We start from the raw sequence: 24,367 nt of genomic DNA, 5'->3' as shown, positions 1-24,367 counted from the left end.
AAAGAAATTCACATTGTTACAATATCAATTGTAGCATCATTTGACATAACCTTCAGCGTCAGTGGATTAACTAAAGATGTGTCTTGTTGAGTTCTCAATTTCCCCTAGAGGGAAATGTTTCATTGCTGTACTTGGACGGTGACAACCTTCTAAAAGTGTTTTGTTTCAAGTACAACTCTATCAAATATATGTTGGCCTTTAACACAAGCTACAAAACATGTAAATAACGATTTCTTCTTTACAAAACTAACAAAATGTTACAACACTACTGTGACAGATATTACAACACTATTACAACACTATTGTGATTTATGTGGCCTTCATTACTGAAAACCTGCACGGTCGGTTATCACTTCAGCGGTTATTTACTGATGCATTTTGTCATTGTGGTTTGACACATATAATGTCGTTTCCACACTTCTGGGGATGCTAGGGTCTCTCAGTGTGCATTATTTCCGGCCCACTGCAAGCATCGCGTCCAGCTGCACCCAGCCACCGGCCACAGTCATGTCAACATGAAGACGGAACCCAGTCACTTTGAATATAGGTGACTGAAATGTACAAATATATTTTTAAAACATTTCATTCAAATTACTATAATATCAATAAACGAATACACTTCTGACACATCGGGAATATTGTCAAATCTAATATAAAGTTATTATCACCATTAAAGAGGTGTTTACTCATCATGGTCTTCAATCCCGAAGATTTTATGTCAAAATTCCAGTGCTCTCTTCTTTCGACTATCCGGAATAATAACAGGATTACATTCACCTATACTGAATGAATACTGTATACTGTTTGTTTGTTGGTTGTTGGTCTCTTGGTTGCTTAGTTGGTTGGCTGGTTTTATCACCACAATCAACAATATTCAAGCTACATGACGGTGGACCAGAATCTGGACCAGACAATTTAGTGATCAACGTCATGAACATCGATCTACACAGTACCTGGATACGATGACACGTGCCAACACAGTCAGCAAGTCCAAGCACCTGATCCCGTCTGTCGCCTGTTACGGCAAGCAATGGGCGGCTGATTGCCAAATCTAATTAGGAATCATTCAATGTTAGATCGCAGTGGTGTTTTTATGAACATCCGTCTTTCATTATAAGCCATATAAGTAGCTTCTACCTGGAACTCTGGTGCAAAGATCCTGCTCTGTGTGATGTCCGTAATTTGTTGTGTTGTCCAGACCAGGTGCCAGTTGTTGGACGTATCACGCACAGATATGTTCTGAAGGCCGCCAGCATGGAAGGTTTCGTAAATGTACACTTGATCTACGAACATTGGCTCCGAGATACCCACCTGAACGGAATAGGATACTGTCATTTCAAGAACCGGTTGGGGTGGTCAATGCGTTTTTAAAAGCATTCTTTACCAATTCTACATGAGGAAGGTTTTATTATGTAATTGAGTTGTTTAACAACCTGTCATCATTTCATTGTCGGTGCCATACATGGATTAGACAAAAGTGATCAACAGTTAGTTCCGAGAATTCAGATAGTGGCAAAGATGGTCCATGTTATACAAGAATCCACAGAGAATAAAGTTGGTCAGTGTTCTGAGGGAATCCAGTAACTGCAAAGTTAGTCAGTGTTATACGGGAATCGAGAGTCCACAGAGAGGAAAGTTGTCAATGTAATGCGGTAGTCCGGAGCGGGAAAGTTTATTCAAATTGCGTAACTGAGACAACACTGGGTATATCAAAACTAAAATCAAATTCTCACCTCTATCCACTGTTTATCATCAATGAAATTGGCACACCATGTCCCCTGTATATCGCCATAATTTGGGTAGACATCAGAAGGCCCAAGCATCTGTGTTGCTAGGAAACGTCTGAAATGACCACGTCCTTTACGTCATAAAGATTTGTCTTGGACCTCCTGGATATGTTTGAAAAAGTATTCCATATTTGATCAACACTGATTAAGTGTTTGTTTTTTTAATAATCAGTCAGTCTGGACAGTTCATGTTGAACGTTACGCTGTTGCTGTTGAGCAGGATTTGGTTGTTGTTGGCGCCGCACTCAGCAATATTCCAGCTCTACGGAGGCGGTCTGTGAATAAGTCTGGACCAGCCAATCTATTGGTTATTGGGATACGATGACATGTCAACCAATTTAGAGAGTCTGACAACCAGATTTTGTTAGTCGCTTAACGACAAGCATGGATTGCTATAGATAAATTCTAACCCCGATGTTCACGGGCCTCTGTTTAGAGGCGTCCCTTAGTGTTATACACATGGTATTTCGGAGCGAAAACAATTAAATATTTACATACGGATCAGTGTCATGGTATTGTGACGACACACCAATCACCGTTGTCATCCAGGTTTCAACATAACCTGAAAATGAATGATTGCTTTCATTAAATGATGTAGAATCTTACGGTATTTTAGTTAGTACTCGTACCTTAAAAACCTCTTTCATTTTATCAGGAAACAGTTTCGGGAAACAATTGAATGAAGAATGTGACACCTCTTTGCGTTGAAAGGTGGCATTCAACGAAATACTCCCGCAAAAGGGTTTCAGCTGAATAAAAACTGTCTTCACTTTTGTTTTTTTTAAATGTTGTTTTGATTGTGTTTTATTCCTTATATTTTTATATTTTTCAGTAATTGTCAACACTATTGCTTTCGTTATAACACAAATCCATCTACGAAATTGACGCAAACGATCGTCTGTGGTCCACTCACCGGCGTTTTGCAGACATTTAGTTCCTGTTCCATCTTCTAGATCCAGAGACAATGGAGGTTCGTTACAACAGTAGCAGGTGCTTGTGGACTGGGTGTAGAAAACAGAACGTGTGTAGTTGACCCCGAAACAGGCGAAGAGACACATCAAACGGTTGGGCGCTTGTGGCTGGACTTTGATGCCTTTTGTCGGCCTTTTATCTTCGTAGTCAGACAACGGTGCAAACACCAGTGCTGTTGGTTCACACAGAGACGCTACGACGACATTGACTAATGTCATGACTATTTGGGCGCGGCGCAGGAGCTCAAGTAATGCCATGACAGAAACACCAGCTCAGTATGAATGCAAGTGATATGAGTTTTGGGAGATGTTGGAATATCAGGCTCTCAACAACCTCCAATGAGCAATCACAACAGCTATGACGACAATGTGTAAGTTTTCCTGGGGGTGTCCATCCTGTGTTAAGCCCAGAACAAAACACCAGGCTCCACTAGTGCTATAATATTCATGTCCATGTGTTCATGGCGTCGGATGAATTGTTGCCTCACTGCCTTCATATTTAGACGAATAATTCCCCGGTCCGGTCTATTGATGAGTGTATTTAATGCCCGTTCCACCAGGGACCCTTGAGTTGTTTAATGTTCTGGTGGAAGGTCTTCTGATAATGTGTCAATACATGTGTATTCCTGTAAAAAGCAAACCTTTTAAGCCAGACTTCTATAAGAATTTTAGCTGCATGTCCACGAACGTTTGCCTTTCCTTTCCATGACTGTAAATTCGTGATTGTTTTGAAAAAGATAAAACGCACTAAAGTCTCTGGTTAGATTTGTTTATTCGTACGCGTGACATTACAGAAATATATTTGCATACATTTCATGCTGCTTCAACTCACATGCTGTGCTTACAAATGTTTCAGGACATGGAATAAAAACAAAGGCAAAATCGTTCAACACCGGTCAACGGAGTGCATTCGCATCACAAGTGTCTATCTCATCAATGTAACGGCATGCCTGGGCCTAAGCCTCACAAATATCATTTGACGACATTTCAAATATGAGTATACTAGTATATGGACACATCTGGCTACACTCAAGAGATAAAACACATTAATTATATTGACATTCCATAAATTGCCAATGCTCTTTCCATGTTTTCTAGGCCCTATCACACATCAGGTACAGGTACAGCCAAGCTATAATGCAGCAAGACATTGTTATAGTTGAGTATGTATACATGTACTTCCTTTCAAACGTTTAGACTCACAAGTGTAATAATAACCACTGACTTCAGGCAACGATTTTTTCAAAATATTCCATGCTGTTTAAATGTACTGCTTGCACATGAACGGATGTATTGTAAAACAAATTCATAGCGTTGAAAAGATTACTGTCATGAGTTGAATAAATGATACAAATCAGTAAAAAATTGTGATTTCGTTAAAAATTAAACATTTATACAAATTCAGCTGTTCATCATGCACAATATCTGCACGTGCTTTTCAGCAATTTGATGCATGATCCTCGTGCAATTCATCTGCATAAGGTTTGAAATTGGTTCCCCAAAGTTGGTGGAGAAATCAAGTTTCCATGTAACCATATATACTATCAACAAAAATCTGTGAATTACCACTTGTGTGCAAACAATCATGAAAATATGGAAGTAAGTTGACGAAGTAACATGATTTACACAACTGTACAAGTGAAAAATCAACTGAAAAGGTGGACTTTGATAACTGACTTGCTGGATGTTATCGCATCTCAGGTGCGTAGATCTGTTTGCCGGGAAGGTATGCGTGGAGGATTTGTTTGAGATATACAGTATTTTCTTTCTCATATCAAGTGAGTGATATACGGGTATACTGAGAGAAACATTTAAAGCAGGACGTGAAAATTCAAGTGTTCCTTTACTATTTTACAGTTTACATCACCACTTTTGAATAGCGGGAGGAAATCTGAGAAGTAGTAGAGGAACACTGCCATGAAGTGGTGCTCCCTTATTTGTTTCCCTCGATATATATACCAGAGCATTGGTTTCGTTGCTGATGATGGACAGTCATCTGCCATCTGTGGCACCTGAAATGGGCAGTATGATGTGTGATGTGTGTCTTTTTCACGATATGTACAATGGGCACAACGTATTGTGTGCGGTCTCCAGGGATAATAATGAAAAATATATGTAAATTCTCATGAAGAAAGATAGATCTTATGGGTTTTCACAGAAGATTAAACGACTGATACAGATCTTCCACAAAAGTTGGGTCCAGAGTACATTCAAAATCATACACTGGATCGACAGATTGTATTTGAATGGACTACATAATTACGACGTATCCAAAGCTCGATAAAACCGGAAATTACAGTAAACTACGTTCATATAGGAACGGACGGATATATCGAGTTGCTATTGATCCCGTCCATTTACCGTTCGAAGGAAACAAGTTTGTACGGATATTTAACTACTCTACTGTAATGTGAAGGTTCTCACACCGATATCAAACCTCAAATCCATTACAATAAACACGTAGACTATCCCTTCACTTTCCCAACTGCTAAAATATCTCTCAATTACGTCATTCACTGTACATTTTGGCGAAATCCTTATAACGAACAACGGTTACATCGAACTAAATAAGTGTTCTCTTTGAGTTCCATACAGCAGCAGTTTACAGTCTACGAAACAATAACACATGTATATAAAATGGGACATATACCCAGAGACGACCGTACCTGTAATGAAGTTACAATGGCTGAACTTAACAGCGGCGGTGCTAGGAGTACATGGCATTAAACAGGATGTCTGATGAGAGTGATCTCCCCTTAGTATATACTACAAACCTACAACTAGTACTATTGATGTTATGTTTAGTGAGCCTCTGTTGGACAGACGTACATATGTTACAGCAACTTGACACAGTGGTATCTCACTGTATCTATTTATAGGAATACTCCTCAGTGTGTGTTTGTGTTATAGATACCAGAGGTAAAAATGTATGTACATTTTCGCTGCTAAACATATGCATGGTTCTTGATTTGGTTTACTCAATCTGAGTACATGTTCGCTTCGGTAAAACCGTATCCTGTGTGTTATAAACCGTACGTTTACTTTGACGTCCGAAAATATCAGAGAAGAATTTAACCACCCGACATTTCTAAAATGTAATTGAACTAACGACTGTGAATAAATCTGGAATTTTAAGTACAAGTAGACCAAATCTGACGTGTTGTTTAAAATAATATTAAAATGGTCATGCATGTTTTTACCATTCCAGTGTCTATAATTTCCATAAATATTTCCGAAACCTAAATCGCTAGTTTGACCAACTTGCATTGATACTTGCATTGTATTATAGTGCAGCCCTTCAAAATGTCACATCGACCCAGACGCGCAGATACGTTTTGTTCATATGCATTACCCGTTCACATCCATGTGTTCACAGGTTCGTGTAATGTGAATGATGTCAGTAACTGGAATGTCTGGACATGTACGCTAGGCACTCTTGGTACTGTTACTGAGAAAACCTCTCGAACCGACTCTTGGAAACCAGTCGACATTTCCAGCAAAAGCGAATGAGTGCTACTAAAATGAGATGAAATTTCCGATTCTGCAGTTCGAAATTATGCCCTAAATTAGTACAAGTGTTCTCCTTTAAGCGTAAAATTGTTTTGAATTGAAAGTGTATCAGTTTATTAACAGTTTTGATCAGTAATGCGTTTAAATTAGAGATTAATAGAATACACGATTTCCACAGTAACAATTATGTCGGATTACCCACGTGGCAATGTGACTCATAATTTGCTACAGCTATGTTCACTGGTCATTTGGAACTGCCAAATACAAAGAGACTGAGAATCATTGGCTGAACGTTCATTTTGAATAATCCAAGGTTTTCTTATAGAGAGAAATGTCATATGATCGCCAAATTCAAGCTAGTTAAATAATTGGAGGTGTTCCCGACCAGGAGCGCGTCGTTAAAAGGACAGCCTTGGAAATGAAAGTATAGTAGTATATACTGAGGAAAGTGATCTTTACAACGATCTTTACAATGAATATAATTGACAAAAAGTGCAGAACAAATCTAAAGCCGACGATTTGATAAGGTGTAATGATCCCTCGTACATCTGGCTTGAAGACTTCACTGGCGTTAGCAGTTCGTAACTAAGTTTTACTTCACATACAAACCTTGTTCAATGGAACTTGCCGCGCACCTGACGAATCTTAATTATTGATTCTTCACGGTTTTCAAGCAATTGATGGCGGTGCTGCTATGTCATCATCCTCTCTCTGGCTGCACCTGTTTGCTCCCTGACAATCATCCGGAAAGGATGTTTCGTGTGCATGTGGCACGTGTAGCGATCACGTGACATAGACAAGGATGCGTTCTATTTCTTTTGTGCTTTTACTTCAAGTAGGCATTCAAACTGAGGAACCGTTGCATAACTATGACTCCCTTGAGATAGGTTTGTGTCTTAAATACACTTTAAACGTCAATTCTATTGTGTATTGATCTTACTGCTGACAATCTTTTAAATGAAAGATCGATCTGAGTCTGGGAACGTGATAACACACCCTGCACAAATGCACGTGCGTCTGTCGCGTGCAAAATCTACCTACAAGAACCTACAAGTCAGATCGTAAAAGTGCAATCTATCTTTTAATGACATACCGGTTGTGATACATATAAAACATATTCGAACATTTTTGCTTGTACTTTAATCTTGAGTTGGTGAGTGGGTTGATATTTCGGCAATATTCCGGCAGTATCACAGCAGTTGACACGAGAAATCAGCTTCACACATTGTACCTATTTAGGGAATCGAACACCTTAACCACTGAGCTACCCTTCCACCCCTGTTGTGTTGATAACCTACTGAGGACTTTACCACACCCTCCATAAATTCCTAGTAGGCAGTTGTACCAACACCTATCCAGTATCTCCGACGAAGCTGGGCACGTGAAGATCCCGTTCAGAATTGATCTACAGTAGCCCATGCCATTCGCAAGAGGCGACTAACGGGATCGGGCAAGATATAAGGAAATGGAAGTCGCGGTGGCTGAGCGGGCTAGGCGGCTGACTTTGTGTGCTGGCGATTAGGTGCCTGACTCTGAGGGTGCGGGTTCGAATCCCGGATGGGACTCAACCGAAAAAAGTACTAGAATTTGTACTTTACTAAGAAAGTGAAATCCCAAATATGACATGTGTTGCATTTGACCACTTTCTAAATGGCATCGTGTAATCATAGGAAATGTCTGGTGTTATGTCCAGGTGCCATGCTCCGGGTTAGAATTGGTCCTCAGCATCCCATGATTGTGGTAAGAGCCGACTAACAGAGTCGGATAATAATTTTCGCTGACATGGTTGACACGTCATCGTATCCTATTTGTGTAGATTGATTCCCATGCTATTAATCATAGGATTGTCTGGTCCAGACTTACTTATTGACAGACAGCCGCCACGTAGCTGGAAATTGCTAAGCGCGTCGCGAACTAAAACTCACTCACTGACAAAGCTGAAACTAAGCCCATGCTGTAAAACCCTACAAGTAATTCAGCTGTTTCTTCTAACTTTTGTGTCACGGTGGTGGTACTGAGTGGTAGTGCTACCTCCACGGCAGGACATGCTCTAAATTTTCCCGAATACCCGGTGTCATGACAAAGATCCTTGCATGTTATTGTCGTTGATATTTTATGTCCGTCTAAATTTTGTCGTCTCCGATTATAGGGACGCGTTGAAGTTTAGTGTTCCCTTCATCAACGATATCTACATCTTGCACTGAGGACATGTGATGCGCTCCTCATCATTGCCATAACTCACTAAACGTTGGCTGTTTGAGTACTTTCGCCCGGAACAGACAGACAGGAGTTCATGTAGAGTACAAGGACAGCACACGGTACATTGATTATAATAGTGGATGTTAAATACATACATAATGATAGTACATTGGCAGATATCTTGATAATTAAAGGTCACATGCAACGTAACATATAACTTTGCAGATTCTGATACCTTTCGGTATGCACTTACCGAAACAAATCATCAAAAATGCCAATTCCACCCCAAATGTTTGAAAAAAATGCAATGAATAAAAGCTCGTGAAATCGGTGTTCAAACAGTTCACTATTAGTTCAACAGCGGGTTCTCCAGCAATGCTGCGCTGCGATTTTAACATATGCGCAGAGTGTAGGTTCGCGGAGCTTGAAACAGTTAAGTCTGTCCGTAGCATGAGGCCGTGAGCAGTATACGCAATAAACAAACAGCCGGCTAAGTGTAAGGGCGCTATTACACGTGAGTGCACACCCATCGGCCCTGACTGGGTTTCTGTATCGCAGCTGCACCGTTTCGACGGAGGTAAACTCAAATATAAAATATTGCACTTTTGATTGGCGATTATACGCCTATGATTGTATTTATTTGATGTTTTTTCTCACAATCACCAATGAATTTTATATATTATGAGCAAGTGATAACTGTGTTTTAATTATGTTTGATTTTTTGGTTGCATGTGACCTTTAAGAATTAGAGATCACTCTACCATCCTGAATAGTAAAATAAAGTATACTTTTCGTCGTTAACTATTAAAGTAAAGTACGATGACGCATGCGTCATGCAAAAAGTGTACTTTATAGTCTAAAGTGGCCATGATCAAATTCCCTTATCAATATTCATTACTGCCGATCGCAGAGGAAATGCTGGAACAAATCACTATCACACACCAAAGATACTCGCTGAGGACACACGGAAGGGACATCAATACACGTCAAATAGCAATAGCAGGCATATATTTGCAAATGGGTCATGAAAACAGACCTCCAGAGAGACCACAGCACGTTTGGGGTCAATACAAACAACACATTCCAGAAGTTGGCAACGTGACTACCTTTGCTATTTACAAAACGAGGATAAAGTAGGTGTAGTTCTGGACAGGACGTCCATCTCTTAGAAAACTAAGGAAACGTTGATTGAACATTCCTGCTGAAGAAGACATTATATCCAACGATGACGTCATGGGTTCCTGTAAAGGCAAAACTTGTTTGGAAGAATATTTTCATGAGAGTAAGACCCATTATAGACTGTTCAGAACTTCATTTGGACACGGTATGGTCGTGTTCAAAAATAACTAAAGCGTACAGTTTTTGAAAGGCATTTATATGTGAACATGAACATGAACACATGACCCGTATACGGAGTTGTTCTATAAGTATCTCCTTCGTCTTACAGTGTACATGTAATACTATGTATCTCATTGGGTTCATCCTTACATTGATATCATAGTACATTAACCCTATGTAAATGACTTCGTGTTATGTTTCTATCTCTGCACACAGACTTCATTCTTACATTGGTATATTTGATATCAATCCTATCTAACTGACTTCGTATAATGTTGTTTTCAAGATGGAGTCTGTACTTGAAATACTTATGAATGAAGACTGATCATGGATTACGTCATCGTATGCAGATAATGCCGATCTCACGTAAAACCCAACCCAACTCAACTCAGCTGTTGTCTATGTACATTCATACACACACACACACGCACCAACGAACGCACACGCACACACACGCGCGCACACACACACACATACATACGTCGGTTTTGTCATTACGAAAACATGATTACCTTTGTACATGCATCCACTTGATGAAGGAGTTCTGACACGTCGTATAAAGACTAACTAAGAAGAGGAATCAAGTACTCTAACATCACTTATTAGAAGTTTTAGACAAATTGATCACTGGGGTATCCGTTGCCAATTCGAAATTTGTTTCTATTTATATTATACGTTTCAGCATCTCATTTATGCGGCAAGACGTGAAACAAAGAAAACCTTGATGAAGGCGAAGTCCTTTCATATATGGGAGGTCATGCAACGGTAACACTATACCGAGTCGTCACTTAATTTCTGTGAAGTCAACACGCCACATGGACAGACAATTCTAATGACAGTGTATAATACTACATGACACGGTCTGAAACCCACCATGGACGACAGATGGACATATATGAGCTTGTGATAAATAGAGTCAGTGGCCAAAAATGAGTTGGCAAAACTGACTGCGCTGAATATGACGTGGACGTCAGGTGAAGAATAATCATTTCGCGTCTCTGTTTATGACCATAAATCGTCATAAAACTCAGTATGATAATATTTTATCGGGTTCAAATTCAGTCTAACACCGGTTGCAGCAGTTACTTCCCCTTTGTGTACAATTATTTTCGTCTGCTTCACGATGCCTGCTCACGGCCTTCAAGTGACACCCGACCAGAAACAACTGTTTCTTTATCCCAACAAGGGGCAACGAGCTATAAAATTGCAGAAATAGTCAGAATTAACCCTAGAACAGTTCAGAAATTTCCACAACGTTGTCGCAACTCTGGTTCATGTGAAAACAGACCGGGAAGCGGTCGGGCCAGAAAATCGTCACGACGTAGTGATAGGAAGTTATTTCGTCTTGACAATCGGAATCGGCGGAGTAGTTTGAGGGACATTACTGACAGTTTAAATGCACAAATTCCTCAAACAGTTGCTACTCGAACTCTTCGGAGGCGATTGTTTGCCCAAGGCTACAACGAAAATCACCAAGAAAACCACCATATCACCCGTGAACAGAGAACACCGACTCAGATTTTGCGGCTCTAAACTGCAGAGGGGAAGAGATAACTGAAAACAAATTATTTACAGTGACGAGACTCAAGTGCAGATTGGAAGGGATGAGAAAGCTCTGGTTTGGAGGAAGAAAAATGAGAGATTACTCCCCGAACGTTTGGGTGTTCACACCGATCATGATAACCAGAAAGTGATATCGGCGATGTTCTGGGGCTGCATCACTCGTCATGGTGTTGGGACACTCACTTCTGTTGATGGCAATATGAACACAAACAAGAATATTAACATTCTAGATGAAATTTGTGGAATTCGTACTTTGCCATGGCCAGTTCAAAGTCCAGACTTGAATGTAATAGACTTTTTTTTATAAAACTCTCAAATTGCCTGAAAAGACGAGTTGACGAGATCAGTAGCAGAGATGACCTAAATCGAATCGACGGGGAAATATGGAGAGGTCTCTCGCTCACGTACATCAGGAGACTGTACGACAGTATTCCCGCTAGAATTCGACAGGTCTTTAGAGGTCGGGATTATATCTCAAAGCACGGAACATTTCGGTTCATAAAGTTATTCAGCTTTAAATCTGAGATACAAAATCGGGACATTCCGTGACGTCACACCGCTCTTTTGGCCAGTGACTAAATATTAACTGAAATAAGCTAGCCTGGTTACCCCATCACCCATTACAACTGCAGTACCCTTACATGAGTGCAAAACTGTCGGCACAGTGCAAAATTGCAAAATTAAACGTAACCGTGAGCTGAGGAAACACGCACACGCACACACACACACACACACACACGCATGGGTACGTGCACACATGCACAAATAGTTTACCACAAATCAGTCAAATATAAAACAAACAACAGAGACATTTGTACAATGAACACTTCTATTTCTAAATTAACTAAAATGACAATTTATTATGAAGAACTTACAAGGGTTAAAACTACAATACCAATTCAAAGACAGTACATATACATTGACAAAGAGATATATAACAGGATTGTAGCAAACAAAACGTAGATGATAATATTCACCAATATAACGGATGGTAGATTTATAAAACTGGTCTGTGCAGAGTATCCAAGGTTCAAATATATAAAGAACTTGCAGTTGTTTCTGAACTGATCATTTTCCAACTCACCGTGTTACGAAACCTTCGTAACCCTACCAACTTCTTAAACACATTCACTACGATCAATGTTAAGAATTCTTAGGCTACGAACGTTTCGAGAATAAGGTCCCGGCAGGGGGATTTCGAATGAGCTCTCATAGCAGCCTTGTAAATATAGTAGCAGCACTACCTCTGTGTATGAATGTGAACAGAAAACCCTTGGAATACAATTACAACTGACGTGGAAAGAATAACTCTGCCTGTAACACTGGCACGTATTTGTGTGCATGGCGGTGTTCACAGTAAGGGTGCTACCATCCAGTTTTGCTCGATACTACTGTCTTACGAGCAGGATAAAACATAAACATGTCACAAGGATAGTAAGAGTAGTTATAACACAAAAACATATTTTGTACAGATGATTTGCAAGTTTTTTGTTGCCCTTCTGTAATTATATTTGAATTTTTTTCTTGGGTGAATCGTGTTCACGAAAGGTGTTTAAACAGTGAATTTCCTGTTGTTCGGTAGCACACGAAACGTTTTGCTCCGAGAATCCGTGGTACACATTAAGCCCTAAAACCGTCACTAACGTTGTTGCGACTTTAAGGAACATCATTGTCAGAAGATAGATGCTGAAGATGCTCACAGTATCTGACACTTCCGGTAGTCTCCCACCAATGACAGACAAGAATACTGCATACGACAGCACTATGGAAATGCACAGTGATACCTTCTCCCCAGATTCAGGCGGAAGTAGAAACACACCAAGGTTAAGGACGGAAAGAAGCATGACGGGAAGGATGTTGGTGATGATGTAGTACAGATATTTCCTTTTGAAGATGAACGTGAACTCAATCTCCGTCTGAATTATATGATCATTATATCTATGAAGGAAGGTGCCCTTGGATTTTCCAGTGATTTCCCATTCTCCATTTCGTTGAAACAGTGAGGATTCAATCACAACTATACCTGCAGTCATATTGACTTGCCTTATGTCTGTGACCCACTGAATGAGATTGATACTGCAAGTCTGCGTGTCAAAAGGGAAATGCCGCATGTCTAAAGAACATTTTGTACGTTTCTTCAAATCTCTAAACCATGTGACACTTCCATTGCTGGTCACTCTTGCCTTTTCCCCGATGGGCAATATTAAAGACAGGACATCGACTCCATTTGTCAAACTCAAGTCCGGAAACCACAGTTTCTCCACGGGTATATTTATATAATCTATACCACCATACTCATTTGAGTTCCAGGTCAACAGGTCATCTGTCCACTGAAGTGTTAAGAATCCAGATGAATCAACTGTCTGGGTAGTTTCCTCCAAGGCTTCCACTGATGCCATGCTGTAGGAAACCACAACCTCCACCGTCTCATTGGGATTCTTCCTGGGTCGGATGTACGGCTTGTAGTGCTCGAGAAGGTCGTTATACAATCTGTACAGAGGACCATGATCAGATCCAAGCTGAAGTCCATATGCAGCACACATACTTAGACACAGAGTTAAAGCAATAGTTTGGTCCTGCATCACGAACCAAATGTTTACAATCAAAGTAGATGTCTGTCAAAATATATAATTATCTTTATAAAGTAGTTTCCTCGATGCCACAGGCCAGGAGTGCCCATGGAAGCAGCCACACAGCGTGGCCACAATGAAAAACCAAACCTCGTTATAACTCACGCTCAACATAAAATCAATTGTTGATCAATTCGCTGTTTCACTACACACCTGTGTTCCAATACCTTGTCATCCGCTGTTTGCATATTCATGGCATAGGGTCGAATTAGAACTGTGTTTGTCCGTAGGATAGTGTCTTCTGTGTCAGCAGCCACACTAAAATGTAGCTCATATATACATGTACACCAATGCATTGATTGGAATGTATCCGTTTCACCAATAGCTTATCAATATTAACAACATAGCTACTCAATATTGTGTAAGTATAGGTCAATTAGTGACATTTTCCCAATTGTAAGGTTATAGCTTCAGCTCAACAGAGATAATAACAACCACGGACAGACGTGTCTGCTTCTAATCTACAAGAGATTGATGTCACACAGAAACAGTTGATCGAGCTTCTGTCCAGAATTCCAAAGCACAGGAGCTAACAACTGATATGAATACGTGTCAGGGTATCGGAATTGCATTCATTCGGCGCCAATTACATCAAATACCAATGTGTTTACCCATAAGCCCCCATGGTCTTCACAGCTGTGAAGATCCAAGTTAGAACTGATCAGGTTGGCATTGGTGTTGAGCACTGGATTGTCTGGTGCAGACACACTTATTTAGAGACCGGCGACATATTGGTGGAATACTGCTCCCTGTGGCATTAAACAGTCAACCAGAAACGGACTAAGAGGTTTCATGGTAGACGTGGAGAAACTTTCCAAATTTGATGCACATTTGTCTATTTTGATTTATACCATAAATTCCTAAATTACTTCGGGTGAACAACCCACTAGACCCAACATATGTATATGAAGGATGGGACCATAGGTATTCATAAACACACGCTCTGTCATCATATCACATAATGACAGTCACTAGATTGTCTGTCTATTCCAGACTCGATCTGTTTCCAGACAATATGATACATGTGTAATACTCCTGATACAAATGTATAACAAAGTATCAATCGACTCTTAGGAGATTTCCTATGGACGTGGAAAAGGTTTGCTCGCTTCTCTTCAAATCACTTTAAACACTGATGCAGTGCAAAGAAGCAAGCGGTTGTATGTGTACTGTTTGAACCGAACACACTACCTCGCCTGAGCACACGAGTGCTTCGCATCCTTATAGAATTTCCTCACGTGTTGCAGTTTTTATTACCTGGTGAACTTTAACAAATACAGCAGTGGTTATATCGTATCTCGAAATCATCCTGGTCATTAACCAACTCCACACGTGAAGCTTATGGCTGAATAGCAACGTTTCCCCTGGGAAGCGTGACAGGATTGACATAAACGTTTAGATGATAAGCAACTGATACTGATAGCAAGCCATGACGTGAATGTAAAAATGTTGTAAGTGCTACAAATACCACAAAAATAACATTTTTCAGAAAAGTTGAAAGAATTATTGCTTTGTTGAGTAAGAAAGGGTTTTACTTGTACTTTAATTCATGTAATTGTTACATTTACCATTCAAAACATAAATGAAGGTACTGTTTTGAAAAGAATACCTTGATAAGAAAAACATTTTGGATTTTAAAGGAAAACAGGTTCTTGGGTAAAGTTTCAACATTTTACATTGTAACTTTTGAAATATCAACTATGTATGTGGGGCTACTTCTACTTTATAATGACCTCTGCTGGAAATGTGTAGCCCTACTTGTCACAATATATGCCAAAACATCTCGGTAGTCCGGTAGAAGCTGCAGGACACGTCATGTGTGCAGTGAGATTGTATTAAGCATCAGGGCCACCTGCAGGTGTGCAACGTGATCGATTGTTCCAGTCTCTATCCAAGAAAGAGAATTATCAGTCAATGATACGTCCTTTCATTGTCTATAAAAGTTGGCCTCTCAAAGCCAGCGTGGGACTACAGTCAACTAAAGAGTGAACCAGGAATCAGTCAGTAAAAGAACCACATGTGAACAAGAATAACAAAGAAATCTGATGAAACAAACAACTGCGTTCTTAAATTAACTACAGTCACAAATTATTACAAAGATATCCCTGTGGTAGTGCAGACCCCGAGGTAGTGCAATACAAGGGCAGAAAATACAGCAATACAGACAGTAACGGGGATTTTCCTCTCTCGGGAGCAGTAATCCAACTTGCAAAATAGCTCTAGCAGGGTATACCGGTCGTTCCACATAGTGCTGGTCTTGAGCCGTCATGTGAGATAAGAGGCAAGAGTTAACTCCCCTTATGTACCGACGCAGAAGATGCAACAACATTCAAATCTCTGGTGCAGAGTAGCCCATAGGGTTGTAGTACTTTCCAGAACTACGCTAAATATAGCACGAGTCATAATATAGTACACTACTGAACCTCGCTGAACATCGCCTGTGCAATGTATTATACTTGGGACAATATTACATCGTAGATAGCATCACTAACACAGTAGAACAGCAAGTACTTGATACTATTGTCGTCGATACTGATACTGAGCAGATCCCAGGACAGAACACTTATGACAGATCTTGAGGGACACTTCAATTGATAATTTCTTAACGCCAAGACCGTTAATACTTCTAAAGGGAGCAATACTCGCGCTTATTTCCCCCACCTATTGTGTACAAACCCTTGCAGCCCCTCAACCCAACAGTCTATAACATTCCCTGTCTTTCACAACTGCACCAGTGTTACAGTAAAGTATAATTTCAACTGACCCTAGAATGAAAAAACGTGGACGTTATTGCATGAGGTGAAGTTGTATATTTCCACTGTACCGATGCATATATTAAAGTCGGGACGGCGGGATGGGATGGTGTTTAAAGCGTTCTCTCGTCACACCGAAGACCCGGGTTCGGTTCCCCATATGGCTGCAACGCGTGAAGCTCATTTCTGGCGTCCCTTGCAGTGATATTGCTGAAATATTGCTAATATCCGCGTATAACTCACTCAGTCACCCACTCACACATTCACTCAAGCAAAGTCATACTACAAGTACTGACGGGTATGCTGTAATAATGTCATGCAGCAGGGAACACGAAGTCATACTACAAGTACTGACGGGTATGCTGTAATAATGTCATGCAGTAGGGAACACGAAGTCATACTACAAGTACTGACGGGTATGCTGTAATAATGTCATGCAGCAGGGAACACGAAGTCATACTACAAGTACTGACGGGTATGCTGTAATAATGTCATGCAGTAGGGAACACGAAATCATACTACAAGTACTGACGGGTATGCTGTAATAATGTCATGCAGTAGGGAACACGAAGTCATACTATAAGTACTGACGGGCAGCAGGGAACACGAAGTCATACTACAAGTACTGACGGGTATGCTGTAGTAATGTCATCCAGCAGGGAACACGAAGTCATACTACAAGTACTGACGGGTATGCTGTAATAATGTCATGCAGTAGGGAACACGAAGTCATACTATAAGTACTGACGGGCAGCAGGGAACACGAAGTCATACTACAAGTACTGACGGGTATGCTGTAATAATGTCATCCAGCAGGGAACACGAAGTCATACTACAAGTACTGACGGGTATGCTGTAATGATGTCATCCAGCAGGGAACACGAAGTCATACTACAAGTACTGACGGGTATGCTGTAATAATGTCATGCAGCAGGGAACACGAAGTCATACTATAAGTACTGACGGGAAGCAGGGAACACGAAGTCATACTACAAGTACTGACGGGTATGCTGTAGTGATGTCATGCAGTAGGAAACACGAAGTCATACTATAAGTACTGACGGGAAGCAGGGAACACGAAGTCATACTACAAGTACTGACGGGTATGCTGTAATAATGTCATGCCCTTCGACATACCAACTGACTAAATGTTTGCAGCGCATTTACTCCTGAAAGAGAATGTAACTTTCATTTTTTTTATTCTTCAAATGAAAACGATGGAAAGGGAAATGATCTCCACGCACCAGCTATTTGCGTGCATCAGAAAATACAGTGTAAAAGGATTCTTCTGTGATACTCATTAACTACACATTAGCCGGTGAATATGCCATTCCGGAATGTTATTGTAACGGCAATCTGTTTATACATGTAATCAATATGTTTTATAACCTGAGACTAATTATGTAGAAACGCCCTAATGGGTTTTATTATAGGTAATCTCGTTATGTTCAACAATATACCACCAGTTCCTGAATGCGATGTAAAAGCAATTGTAAATGGAATGTTTGAGGAAGTGCTTTCTTTCAAGATTGCAAACATAATTATTCGATGATATTGTTCAGAAGTTGTGTGATCATGGATACACTTGTGGTTGTTTCTTATTTATTTCTACAACAATTTTACAACAAAGACGACCATAGTTTCAAATCACTATTATTGGTTTGAATTACATGTGAATATGCACATTACATGAAACAGCAAGACAAGTAGGGTCAACGCTCATCGCGTCACGCACGTGCATTTGTTTCTCTGATCGACAACCCAGTTGCCAGGCGAGAGTCATCTCCAGTCATTGTATTAGTCATAGGGAGCATATATCAGGGAGCAATCATTTATCAACTTTACAATTCCGCTTGACTCGGTTCATGACAGTGGAAAGCATCGATAACAATAGCACAAGGTTAAATACATGCACAAAGTAGAATTCATTTCAGGTATTAGTACACCATAGATTATCTGTAATGTAATGTATTCACAAAACACGCATCGCAAGTCCGTATCGTCTGGGGAGGCATGAAGGACAAAGGTCCATGGGAAATGGTATGTCGTTTCGATAAAATACCTGTCCCTGGCAATATTTACAAGCTTTTGTCTGTCACAAATGGGAGCAAAGCTGCAGTGTTTCCTCAGCTCTCCACACTTCTGTATATGACGTACAATAATACATGATAGCAGATGTTAACGGTATCTGTTCCTGTTAATGATAACGTCACACTAATCAACATTTAAAGCATGGTGTGTATGCCTGACAAGACATAAAATTAATTTAATATGTACTGCTGTCACTATAGTTTCGTGCAAGTTTTCATATTTTTCAGCAAAGCCAGGATACCGCTCTGCAAAGACAACGTGAACAGATCTTTGACACATGCAAGACGTTCCATACATAGAATATCATAGGACAGTAACGTTACAGAGACACCATTTTCAAAACATGACGTCAACTTTCAAACTACTGAGGGTCCAGGTATGACCTGAAATCAACGACCTATGCTTGACCGAAGAGGCGACTATTGGATGTGTGTGTTGGGATGTCACAGCTTAGTGACTGAGTGAGTTTAGCTGACATAATATCAATACACATGTGGACAATCAACACACTTTATTCCATAACAGTCACGAACAAGGTCTTTATGAACATAATCGTGAAGGTGCCAAAAATACGTCTTGCTTTATAAATTCTCTGTGGAGCGATAATGTAGGACACAGCTGTGTCGTTATGTGAAGACACAATCTTCGAGTACATGATATTGATAGATTTCATAGTTACCATATTCACCAGTCGTCAGTGATAGATCATAGTGTGGGAAATGGTACAGGAGTTAGATGGAAAATCACAAATTAGAAACAATGTATCCAGAACAATTAGTGAATGAATTTAGCTTTACGCCGATTTTAGCAATATTCCAGCTATTTCCCGCCGGGGAGCACCAAAAATGGGGTTCACACCTTGTATTCATCGAACCTGGGTCTTCAGTGTACCGAGCGGACACACTAACCATTAGGCTACCCAACTGCCACGACGTGCGTAATGTATATGGTATTCTGCCATTTGTGTGCGTTGATGCTCACAACGTCTTTCATTGCGTCTTTCCGCATATAGCGGAAATATTACTCTTCTCTAAGCATAACTTCTTATTGGATACTTATACATGCTAATTATGAACATTAAGTCTCTACATATGTAGTGTTACGGTTAAGAATTTACCGTGACAAACAATGTAAGAAACCCCCTGTGAACCAGCAAAACAGAACAAAGACATGTCTGAAACATTCAAATATTGTATTATTGTGCAACGAGAGCATGGTACACAAGGTCACAATTCAATAGTCACAATACAGATTTCAAATGCAATACAAGTGAGACAAAATCTAAGGCAATGGTTCACAAAATGTATAGTACAGCAAACTCACCAAAGTCTTGGTGTGAGAGAAATGGTCGTGCAGAATGTATCACGGCGAGTGGTCTGACAACAGTAGATGAAGCGTTGGCAGAGGCAGAATTATAAACTCCAGCGAATGAATATGAATGTGTGTATCTGTGTCCCTCACAACACGGCAGCTAGCTTTTATTTTCATTTTCATTTTCATTTTCATTTTCATTTTCATTTTCATTTTCATTTTCATTTTCATAGCACTTTCATTTTCCCGAAAGTGCTAGCACCTACGGCCATCGCCAACACTGTAGAATGCCCTCGAAACAATGTCTCCCGGAAATAGACAAACAGGAAGTCAAGGGCAGATAATTCCCGGACAAGCCTGCTGCCAAAATCCTAAAAATGCCGATCACCTATTATACGAAATGTGACCCATCAATATTCATTATTCAAAACACTAAACATTGTGAACCAATAATAATTCTTACTGAATTAATAACGAAATATAGAGAAAATACACACTCATAACAGTAGGTATAATATTCATAGATTTCAGATCATATTCACGGGTAGTGGGAAATGAAGAGTACAGGAGTAGAGATGGAAACTCACAAATTAGACACCCAGGAAAATCAGTGAATGAGTCTCACGCCGCTTTTAATCCGGCAAATCTGACGGCGTGGGGACACCAGAAATGGGCTTCACACGTTGTACCCATGGGGGAATCGAACCCGGTTCCTAGGGGTGACGAGAGAACGACTCAACCACTCTACTTATCCAGTTCAAAAACTACATGGTTTCCATATTGTAAGATTTGCGGACTTGATGCATCGTGTCTTTTCAAAAGATATAGAACTCGTCTTTGTATTGCAAAAAGTCATAAGATGCTCTTTCTTAAATAACGGAATCTGGACCAAACAAGCCAAGGTCTGACGTAAAGAGCATAGATACAAATATATATAGGAAACGATTATCTTTGGATCGGTAAGATTCGCTGAACTGATTGCAGTTACGAATACCGGTACCGTTGCTCATCCAACATTGGGTTCTCTGACCCAGACTCTATTATTTACCAACCGCCGTCACTTGACACTAATCAAACACCTGCTACAGTGTAAATAATAGGACAAAACACACAATGGAAACAGAAACTGTCAAGAAGAATATAACGACGAAACCGATTTTGTTTAAATAATTGTTTTCCAGCTCCTTGTTCCCCTTCTGTAATGTATTCTGATCTAAACTATTGGAGAGAGGATGACTGTGTTGGCTAATGGGATCTTGTGGGGAATACTTTTCTCCCGAATCTTTATGGTAAGCATTCAACACTAAAACTGCCCACAAAGTTGTAGCTACTTTGACGAACATCATTGTCAGAAGATAGATGCTGAAGATGCTCACAGTATCTGACACTTCCGGTAGACTTCCACCAATGACAGACAAGAACACTGCGTACGACAGTACTATAGAAATGCACAGTGATACCTTCTCCCCAGATTCAGGCGGAAGTAGAAATACACCAAGGTTAAGGACGGAAAGAAGCATGACGGGAAGGATGTTGGTGATGATGTAGAACAGATATTTCCTCCTGAAGACGAATGTGAAAACCATCTCAGTCTGGACGAAGCCATTGGGGTATTTGTGAACGATTGTTTCCATCAGTTTGTCAATGATTTCCCATTCTCCGTTTCGTTGAAACAATGACGATTGAATATGGACCCCAACGGCTGTCATATTCACCTGCATAATGTCTGATATCCACTGGAAAAGAGTGATATTACACAGCTGGGTGTCAAATGGAAACGTGGACATGTCTATTGGACATTTTGTCCGTCTATTCATCCCATGGTACCATTGAATCCAGCCATCGTTGTTCACCCTTGCTAGGTCTCCGTTGGGAAAAATCCATTTGTCAAGCTCACGTCCGGAAACCACAGTCTCCCCATGGGTATATTTATAAACTGTATCCCACCATAATCACTACAGTTCCAGGTCAACAGGTCATCTTTCCACTCGAATCGGATGACAGCAGATGAAGCAACTGTCTTAGTAGTTTCCCCCAAGGCTTCCACTGATGCCATACTATAGGAAACCACAACCTCTACCGTCTCATTGGGATTCTTCCTGGGTCGGATGTACGGCGTGTAGTGCTCCAGAAGGTCGTTATACAATCTGTACAAAGGACCCTGATCCATAGCAGACTGAAGACCAAGCGTATCAGACAGACACAGAAAAGGGATGAATTTTAGGTACATGTTAATCATCTAAGGGTCACACAGTGTTAATTGGGCATTCACCCACCAGCAGATATTGGTAAAATAATTGTGCTCAGCGACTTGAAACCAGCGTCATAGGGCACCGATGGCACATATGGTAATCAGCGTTTGACCAGGAGAAATCTAGGTATCGAGGTATCATCATCTGTCTCAAACATTTGAAGGTAGCACAACAGTACTGGTGATCACTAAAAGCTGAAAACACTTTGGCATTACAGTCGACGTCAGGGGACATGTGAAGAAGCTTTAGTTTTCAACTAATTTATATAGTCGTAGACAGTTTAGTAGCCCCAAGCTTCATTTTGTCACACAGCAGTGAATGAATATCAATATCCTTTATACACACTATTTACACGACGTTGTTGGTACTTTTTATGTTATTCGATTGGTTTTAGGTATCTCTAGCTGTTTTCAGATAGATCATCCGAAATGCAATAATGTCCAGGCGTAGATGATTGCACTGTGATTACTCAAATATTGAAAGTCTCCTTTGTAAATGTTTACAGTGGAGTGATGCCCCGATACACCCTACACGTTTCAGTTTCTGAATGAAAGATCACATACATTACAAGCCGTTCCTATGGTGACTATTATTACGTATTCTGTACAACGCAAGATACGGGCAACACAACAACCATTCTACCATTCAGGGCACTGGGATTGAGAAAATACAGCATCACACCTTGCCACCCCCAGGGATAGCTAACCATAACATCTCAGAAATGGATCAAGTGAATTTGGACCGAAATTCAAAGCATGACACGGCGTGGGGTCTTTCAATCATCCCAATGTGCAGGCCCAAAAGAGTCATGGTATCATTAAACGGGTAGTTAAAAGCAACGTTAACTGACACAAAAGCGGGCCTTTGAGGCTCTTTACAATTATCCCATCTACTTAACGAATATCGCAAAGACCCGACCATCAGCGGTTTAACAAATTTCGCACAATAACTTAATCTACAAACGAGGATCACAATTTCAGCAGCACTCATTGTCACTAACAGTTAAAACTATTGAGGCAGCGACTTTTGCACTTTAGCTTGGCTTTCAAGCATCTACACCTGTTTGTTTGACACTTGCTGTGTCTATAGCAGACACACCTCACAAATCCCTACCCACCACATCTAGATGAAATGAAACCTCATGAAATGACTGAAATATAGTAATTGTTTTTACACAAAGCGACGCGAAATAGCTGACCCTCTTAGTTATTTCACGATTTTTTAGACAAGTCATTTCACAATCTCACAAACGTATACACCGATAATAATTAACAAATGCAAACATCAATTCCGATGGGTATTTCTGAACATGGTAAAAGCTGCCTGTCGTTATGTATTTTACTCTTATAACACATAATGCAGACACAAGATATTGTCATCTAAATGGATGGACAAATTCGATGAATAGCAAAGAAGCTATGTATTGTCAATAGGACATTTTGCCCAGACAAGTGCTGTAAACTACGTGTTTAGTTCGCGGTAACATTCACAATGATGGCCATTAAAGAAAGGCCTGTTTCCACACACTCGTGCATGCCCAAAGCGTTAACACATACAGTGAACGGGTTCAACTAAATTTAGTTTGTTATAGCCGTATATATGCATTTGGACTGGTAACACGTCTATTAATACTCTACATAAACAAACTGGTGACAAGAGGTGTTCGCGAAAGTGAGTGAGTTTAGTTTTACGCCATGTATGTCTTGAGAATAAAGACGGATTCAGGAAGCATCACTGAGTTTGACTTGAGTACACGATCATTGCGTAGTGAACGGCCATGGTGCGTGGCCACTCATCTAACAACATCTCCGGTCACCTGATGTTCAACGACGCACAGATTGTATCATTGTCAGAATGTTAAACTATTCACATCCTTCAACATATAAAATAGCAATAGTTGTGGCAACCGTGTTTTTAATATACCCTATTTTTGTAGATATCATATTATACGTGAAGAACAAA

At 40.2% G+C, this 24,367-nt stretch overlaps 2 protein-coding genes and 1 pseudogene across 2 annotated transcripts; all 3 read right to left on the bottom strand.

Moving 5' to 3' along the window:
- Positions 1-449: 449 nt before the first annotated feature.
- On the bottom strand, positions 450-3,016 carry LOC137268033 (uncharacterized). The gene is made up of 5 exons (XM_067802532.1): positions 2,701-3,016; positions 2,286-2,349; positions 1,734-1,842; positions 1,138-1,311; positions 450-551 (listed from the first exon to the last, which is right to left on the bottom strand). Exons 1-5 carry the CDS (start codon positions 3,014-3,016, stop codon positions 450-452), a joined length of 765 nt encoding a protein of 254 aa, XP_067658633.1.
- Positions 3,017-12,873: 9,857 nt separating this feature from the next.
- LOC137267575 (acetylcholine receptor subunit alpha-like) lies at positions 12,874-13,950 on the bottom strand. Its single transcript, XM_067802058.1, has one exon. It carries the CDS (start codon positions 13,948-13,950, stop codon positions 12,874-12,876), a length of 1,077 nt encoding a protein of 358 aa, XP_067658159.1.
- A 7,285-nt stretch (positions 13,951-21,235) lies between these two features.
- LOC137267841 (neuronal acetylcholine receptor subunit alpha-3-like) lies at positions 21,236-22,383 on the bottom strand (annotated as a pseudogene).
- Between the last annotated feature and the right edge of the window lie 1,984 nt (positions 22,384-24,367).

Source organism: Haliotis asinina, chromosome 16 (assembly GCF_037392515.1).
Source record: "Haliotis asinina isolate JCU_RB_2024 chromosome 16, JCU_Hal_asi_v2, whole genome shotgun sequence".
Lineage (NCBI taxonomy): Eukaryota > Metazoa > Mollusca > Gastropoda > Lepetellida > Haliotidae > Haliotis > Haliotis asinina.
Note: the sequence above shows the minus strand (reverse complement) of the source record. Positions and strands in the feature narration are given on the sequence as shown.

Coding starts and splice junctions, on each gene's coding strand:
- LOC137268033 (XM_067802532.1), bottom strand. CDS start 3,016: ATGGCATTACTTGAGCTCCTGCGCCGCGCCCAAATAGTCATGACATTA. Junction 2,350..2,700: donor TAAATGTCTGCAAAACGCCG/GTGAGTGGACCA, acceptor ATTCATTTTCAG/GTTATGTTGAAACCTGGATG. Junction 1,312..1,733: donor ATGATAAACAGTGGATAGAG/GTGAGAATTTGA, acceptor TATTCCGTTCAG/GTGGGTATCTCGGAGCCAAT.
- LOC137267575 (XM_067802058.1), bottom strand. CDS start 13,950: ATGCAGGACCAAACTATTGCTTTAACTCTGTGTCTAAGTATGTGTGCT.